Source organism: Miscanthus floridulus, chromosome 3 (genome assembly GCF_019320115.1).
Source record: "Miscanthus floridulus cultivar M001 chromosome 3, ASM1932011v1, whole genome shotgun sequence".
Taxonomy (NCBI): domain Eukaryota; kingdom Viridiplantae; phylum Streptophyta; class Magnoliopsida; order Poales; family Poaceae; genus Miscanthus; species Miscanthus floridulus.
This window is the reverse complement of record NC_089582.1, coordinates 23,542,080-23,549,444: the sequence shown is the minus strand read 5'-3', so window position 1 is coordinate 23,549,444 and position 7,365 is coordinate 23,542,080. Positions and strand designations below refer to the sequence as shown.

General features: G+C 49.5%; 1 protein-coding gene across 2 annotated transcripts; it reads left to right on the top strand.

Annotated features, from left to right (window-relative positions):
- Positions 1 to 437: 437 nt before the first annotated feature.
- Positions 438 to 5,607, top strand: LOC136545221 (nuclear transcription factor Y subunit A-10-like). 2 transcript variants are annotated; one of them, XM_066537268.1, is made up of 5 exons: positions 438 to 663; positions 1,095 to 1,257; positions 3,562 to 3,695; positions 3,853 to 3,933; positions 4,092 to 5,607. In XM_066537268.1, exons 1-5 carry the CDS (start codon positions 655 to 657, stop codon positions 4,533 to 4,535), a joined length of 831 nt encoding a protein of 276 aa, XP_066393365.1. In that variant the 5' UTR covers positions 438 to 654; the 3' UTR covers positions 4,536 to 5,607. The 2 variants fall into 2 exon arrangements, with proteins under 2 accessions (XP_066393365.1, XP_066393366.1); XM_066537269.1 differs by having other exon boundaries at positions 1,053 to 1,257.
- Positions 5,608 to 7,365: the final 1,758 nt, after the last annotated feature.

Below are 7,365 nucleotides of genomic sequence, written 5' to 3'. Positions count from 1 at the left end.
GGGGTGGGGGGGTGGGGGGTGGGGGGGGTGGGCTGCGTTCGAGAGGACCGGCCGGGCCCCTGCTCAAACGGCCGGCATTTACATTCCCTGGCGCCCAAATTTATATGCCTGCCGTTGTCGTCTCAGTAAATGGCCCTTGTGTAGCTCACATTTTTGAAAAACAACAAGCAAGGACGGCGATTCAATTCAGCCCATGTTTAGTTCCAACCCAAAATCCCAAAAAATGCTACAGTAGTCATCACATCGAATGTTTACGGCTCGTGCATAGAGCATTAAACATAGACGAAAAAAAACTAATTGCACAGTTTGGTGGGAAATTACGAGACGAACGTTTTAAGCTTAATTAGTTCATGTTTGAATACTAATTGCCAAATAAAAACGAAAGTGTTACAATAACCCAAAATTCCAACTTTCTAAGACTAAACACGGCGTCAATGGCGCCACCACGCTAGCTAGCTTATAACCAAGACCCAGATCTCCCGACCTTGGACCCTGAGCCTCTCTCGTTCGCCTCGCAGTCGCATACACACACACGCGAACACGCACTCGCTCGCTCACTCACACACACCACTCAAGCTCAAGCCATACATCTGACACTTGAGGGGAGGACCGTTGTTGTCTTGGCATCTATCGCAGTAGCATCATCAAGCCGTCATGAGGAGTGTAAGTGCTCTGCTCATCATACATTTGGGCCATAAACAACTACTACTTGTTACTTTCAGACAGACAGTTCCCCTTCTCGCTCTTTCGATAGCGGTCGCCTGCTATTTGAATTCCACGTACGAGCTGTTCGGCTGCTGCTGTTCCTCTTCCTCATGGAAGCAAACATGAACAGAGTAGTAGCCAGCTGTTGGGCTATATATACGAGCCTATGACGCAAGGCTTTCTGGTTCCTTGTCGATTTGCAGTGCAGGCAGACGGCAATGAGCTTCCAGCAACACTTGTTATTTTCCAGTCTCTTTCCATGCTGCCAAAAAAAAACACTCTTTTTTTCAGTCTCCCTTGTTTGCTGCTCCTCGCGATATGTACTGAATGATTACCTATATATCCAGGAGTAGTTCCAACGAGCTGTTCCTCGGTTGCATGCCTTGCAGGCAGCGATGAGCTTCCACGACCACGGGCTCGGCTTCCACCAGGTGATCACCGACGGTGGCTGCGGCGGCGGCCCGGCCACGACGACCGCGACGCCCTGGTGGGCCGCCGCCGCTCACCAGGGGTGCGCTGCGGCCAGGTTTCCGATCATCAGCTCGTCGTCAGGTAATAAAAGAATACTGAACAAGCTCTCGTCTTTCTTGTCTGTCGCGACTGCTGCCGCCGCCGCCGTCGACCGACCGATCCACGGCCGGCCGGTGCTCGGTGAGCTAGCAGTAGCAGCCGCATCTGTCGGTCGAGTACGGACGACGGACGACGCTGCCGACGACCGTCCCTGTTGCCTGCCGGTGTATGTGATGTACCTGGCGCGCGACCGCTCTGAATGCCGGCCGCCGGCCGTACGTTCCGGGTTGATGGCTGCACCATTATTGTAGTATTTGCTTGCCAGTGTGGTCCTGGTCCTAGGAAACTTGAATATGTATGTATACATGTTATGCCCTTGTTTAGTTCCAGAAAGTTAGAATTCGTTTTTATTTGGCAATTAGTATTTAAACATGGACTAATTAGACTCAAAATGTTCGTCTCGTAATTTCCCACCAAACTGTGCAATTAATTTTTTTTATCTACATTTAATACTTTATACATAGACCGCAAATATTCGATGTGACATATACTGTAGCATTTTTTTTAGAAGTTGAGGTCCAACTAAACAAGGGCTATGTATATATGTGCGCGCTGGGCCCTTTCTTTTAATTGATGTCAGGGATGTGGTTACTGGTGAGGTTGGTTCCGGTGCCTGGTCGGGCCTCCATATGCATGCCTGCGGCCTGCCCGGTTTCACAGGGGAGGGGAGGCAAGCAGGCTCCAGCTACTAATTTCGCATTCATTGGCAAATTTCAAGCTAAGGTAGAAGTTGTTTACAGCACAGTTATAGAGTCTTTGGACCATCTAGACGTAGTAACTTAGATAAGGGGACTTGGTGATGTACCTCGCCATGCGCAGTTATGGCCACGGCGCCACCGTGACATGGCCACTGGAGTCGTAGCAGGGGAAACCGTGCAGGTGCCCGCTAGGTCCTCGAACGCAGCAGCAGTGCAGGTGCGGTGCTGTGGCGGCGGCGAAGGCGATGGCGCTTCCCGTTGCTCACAGCGCCCCTCTCAATCGGTCTAGAGTTAGGAATTTCGGGGTGGGGCTGGCGGCTACCGGTGACCTCATATTTTGTGCCCCAGCCCCCACCGTCCTTTTATGACGCTGAGCAACAGGGGCCCATCAGCCAGGAGAACTGGTTGAGCGCCCCCCGATCAGGGCGCGGATCAAGGGCCTAATTGACCATTGGGCCAACTGGTGGAGATCATCCTAACATATAGGTCTCCACCTTCGTCCATCCTAGGTTTGGAGTAGGAACGATTTTCGTTTTTTTGGGAAACAAATTTAGTAAACCTCTAGTTTTAGTAACATAGAAGACGAGTTGTCTCTATTCGAATTTGTGGAGCTAGCGACAATATACAGGGGTTGTTTGGGATTGCTTGCTCTACGAACTCTACCACAAACTCTACCGTGGAATAGCTTCGTAAAAAGGCTGGAGTTTATGAAGCACCCCCTTTAGGTGCTCTCACAACTCCAACTTTTTTTTCCTAGAGCAGAGTTGTGTGGCCCTAGTTGACCTAAAAAGCGTGGAATGATGCAGTCCCAAACACCCCTTGATATCCGGCTTAGGAGTCATTAGAGCTCTGTCAAATAAGCCCTTGCATTGCACACGTACCTCTTTTTTGTCAAAGAAAAACAAGCGAAAAAAACAGATGGTCAAGGTATATTAGAGATACAAAATGTTTACTAGGCACCATCACGAAGGTTCAAATCCGATGGCTTCAAAGGAAGAAGAAATGGTCCCGTGCACGGTGGTGCATCCCTGCTCTCTCTGGTGCTTATTGGCCAGCGGAGACTCTACCTCAACCATCTTTTCAAAAATGGCCTGTTTCTTGGCCGTGTTTAATTTCCAATTTTTTTATTTGCCTCCTACAGTAAAAGAGTATGTTTGGACACATGCATGGAGTACTAAATGTAGATGAAAAAAAACTAATTGCACAGTTCTCGGCAAAATCGCGAGACGAATCTTTTAAGCCTAATTAGTCCATGAAAAGCCTTAAGTGCTACAGTAACCTACATGTGCTAATGACCGATTAATTAGTATCATTAGATTCGTCTCGCAGTTTCCTGATGGATTCTGTAATTTGTTTTTTTTATTAGTATCCAAAAATCCCTCCCGACATGCTTCCGACACATCCGACGTGACACCAAAAAAAAATTTTACCTCCCCAACTAAACACACCCTTACTATCAGAGGACGAACATATGAAATGGGAACTGAAATAAAAGCTAGCAGCCGTAGAGTAGAGCATCAGGCACCGAAGTTTGTCAGAGAAGTGTATATCTAACAATGCAGACGTACGCTTGGTGGTTTACTTTCAGGCGATCCAGACCCTCGGCGGCACGAGCTGAAATTTCACGAGCCTCCTGTGCCAGCCGCCATGGCCGCCGCGCACCCGGAGCTCCTGCACAGGTACCACCACGGCCGTTTCGAGCTTGGCATTGGGCAATCCATGGTGAGTGTTAGTTATTTGTAGCAATGACAGTACGGTACACAGCACGTACCAGTTCGTATTAACTGTAATAAGCTGTTAGTATTATATAGTAAGTTCCAACGACATCCTAATCTTATGCGTGCTACTCCCCTGTCGGCGCCTGTAACTGATGATGAAGGTGTTTACCAACAATGCCGCCATTGCTGACCATCAGAGCTATGGCGCCGCGTACTATCCCTTCTACGGAGCCCAAGCTCTGGTACGTACATGAAGGTCGTATTTATTGGCGCCGCGTCTTCATTCACACAGTTCCTTGTTAACTGGCTTCTCAAGAGTAGTCAAGACTCAAGTAGGAGGAGTATTAATCTATAATCTATCTACTCACCATATGTAAATATTTGCAAATAAATGATGAAGCACGGGAGGGTGCTCCTGCCGCCGGCGATCGCCGCCGACGAGCCGGTGTACGTGAACGCCAAGCAGTTCAACGGCATCCTCCGGCGGCGCCTGGCGCGCGCCAAGCTTATGGCCGCCAGCAGGGACCGCCGGGTCTCCGGGAACCGCAAGCCATACCTGCACGAGTCACGGCACCTGCACGCGCTGCGCCGGGCGCGGGGCACCGGCGGCCGCTTCCTCAACACTCGGAGCCTTGACGGCAACCCGCACATGCCGCCGCCCGAGGGAAGCGCTGCCAGTACGGCGAAGGCGGCGGCGAGGCTGCAGCAGCAGGACCGGCAGGCGGACGCCTTGTTCCTCTCGTCGTTGGTGAACATGGCGGGCGGTGACGGCGGCGGCGGCGAGGCCACCAAGTGGCCCGGCAGCGCGCCGTCGCGGGGCTGCTGCGACCTGCTCAAGGCTTGACGGCGGCGGCCAGGCGGGCGGGCGGGCGGGCAGAGAGCCCTCGCCGTCGCCTGGCGGGTGGTGGCTCTCTAGGACGTACGAACGGCAACTCATTCTTGGCTCCGGGGTGTGTGTGGTGCACAGTGCAGAGGGAGATGCTCATGCAGCAGCGCCTTGTTGTTGTGCACCAATGCAATTATGCAAACCAAGGCGAGCTGCTACATTGGTATCACTGTGCATGTAAAAACTGCAAGTTCATTTGATGCAGAGTCGCAGACGCTAACTTATTCATGTTTCAAAGATCTCTCGTCCTGTTTGATGCATGAGATGGACAGTTGTGTGCACTGATGAGTGTGATGACTAAACGGCCATACTCCCACAAGGCATTCAGGCACGTTTGGACGCCGGCCTCACATCTAGTATCTATTAACCAGAAAACTCCAACACTAATGTCCTGTCGCTAATTAACTGAGCATGACATAAATCACAATCTCAAATGAAACTGCAAACTAGCTTATCCAATCGAACACAACCACCACTTTAATGCCACAACCAAAATACGGTCTTTTCACACAACCACCACTTTAATGACACAACCAAAATACGGTCTTTTCCTTTTTCGATGAAGGTTTTAGTCTTAGGACATTCGACAACAGGTTGTTTCCGCACAATAAGCGCAAAACAAACTAATGGTACTGATGACAAATCCCAGGCCATCTCAAGCCACACAACTGAATTAAGAGCAATTATGAAAACAATGCAGAAGAATCCTCACCAGCATTCAAAGTTTCAAACAGGCATGCTTCTACAGTCAGAGTACTTGCTTAATACACTTAACACAGTTCTGTCGCTGCTGCATAATTACTGATCGAATGAAATCAGCTAAGAGCCTAAGAATGAATCATATGATGCAGAACAGAACATAATGAAGCGGCGTCAACTGAACTTCCTGAAACAGGGCATACTTCCCAAATTGATCACAGTCAGGCCATAGGTTGGCAACACAGAAAAACCAATCAAGACCCTGTTATGGTTCCATTCCTTGTATGTCATCCGTCTAATGATGGGCCCAAGGTACCCTGCTGGGCCCAAATCTATAAGGACATTCCTCGTTAGATTACTTAAGATACAAGTCTACTCGAGACTATAAATACAGAGGCATTGTAATCATCTGGAATCAAGAAAGAACAACCTAAGGGCTTCCCTATCCCTCTCCCCTCTCTCTCTGTTGCGTCGTCTCCTCCTCTTCTTCCTCTGCGCCGCCCCCTCTTCCTCCCCTAAACCCTAGCCGCCACCACCATAGCCGCCGCCCCTAACCCTAGCCACTGCACCCCTAGGCCCCCCTCCCAATAGGGCTCTTACATTGTATCTTCACTAAAAGGGGAAAAAATTTATACATGATGATATGAAAGACTGCAAGTCACAAATCAAGAACATCCTGTTGTTTGATGGAGTCAGAAGGGAGCCAAGTCACACATGGCATGCCTCCTTTGCTCGTTGTCTAAACTGTAAAAATCCTGTTGGATTGTGACTAGTAACGTTTTCAGTGAACTGAAAAAATACCATGAAATAGTATGTTTGAACCTCAGAGCTTAAGTAATGAGTCTTGTTCCATTGAGTAAATTGCTGGAACTTTGCTTAAAAGCTCTCCAGTTCAACCAATATTGAAACAGTACATATTCAAAACAACATCCTGGCTAGTGAAAGCTGTGTTTGTGAAGAAACCATCTCAACTGGGACATGATTATGTGGGCAAGCTTAAGAAAACTCAAGAAAGGTGGACGCTCATATTCTGTCCCTAACTGAGCATGCCATAAATCAAAATTGTCAGATTGAGATTGTAAACTAGTTTATCCAATCAAACACAACCACCACTTTAATACCACAACCAAAATATGCACCCTGTTCGGCTGGTGGAAAATGGGCTGATTTCTGTTGCCGCTGCCCCATTCGGCTGCGCTGCTCCAGCCGGCTGGTCATATATACAAGCAGCCGCCACTGTTCATCCTCCCCTCACTCATTCGCTCGCGCCATCTAGGGTTAGGCCGCTCCCGTCCGGTGCTCCCGCCTTCGCTGCCGTCCTCCCTCCCCACCCCGCCCCACTCGCCCCCCTGCAGGCCACCTCCATGAGGAAAGCCGGCCGGCTGACTCGCACTGCTGGCACCCGCGGGATCCAACGTTGGGATGGCACGGCTCGCTGACATCGTGTGATGAAGGGCCCACCGGTTCACGCTGTCGGGCCCCTACTTCTAGGGTCCTCTGTGCATCATGTATCAGTCCCTAGATCAGTAGCTGATACGCACATTTCAAACAAGATTGATATAAAAAACCATACTTTTATTGCTAAGGGGAAAACACATTACACGGTTCAGGCTCACATAGCTGGGGCCACGTACTCGCCTTATATCGTATATCAGAGTTCTAAGACAGTGGTCCTATGTCAACATGGCTCCATTCCTACAGGCAGCTTGGAGTGCGGACGTAACCATAACCTTGTTCCTACAACATACTCCTATATTCCAGACGCCGAGGTCCTAGCGCAGCTCTCTCATATGGCTCCGTCTTCGGATATACTCCGAGTATCCTATCCTTGCGTAGCTCCAGAAGTTCCATCCAGGTATGTTCTTTTGTAGCTAAACTCCTAAAAACATAGAATGGAGGGGGTTGAGTACATAAAGTACTTAGCAAGCCCTAAACTTTGGGTGGAGGGAAGGTGGATAGAGAAGGCTATATGATGGAGGTGGGTTATGGTGGTGGAGGTGGTTGAGGTAATGAAAGGATCTAGGATGTCGCCTAGAGGGGGGTGAATAGGCGTTTCTGAAAAATCAACACCTTTAAAAGCGGAAACGAT

Excerpts from the sequence above, each read along its gene's own strand:
- LOC136545221 (XM_066537268.1), top strand. Across the intron at positions 1,258-3,561 it reads GATCATCAGCTCGTCGTCAG|GCGATCCAGACCCTCGGCGG; the intron begins GTAATAAAAGAA and ends GTTTACTTTCAG. Across the intron at positions 3,696-3,852 it reads TTGGCATTGGGCAATCCATG|GTGTTTACCAACAATGCCGC; the intron begins GTGAGTGTTAGT and ends CTGATGATGAAG.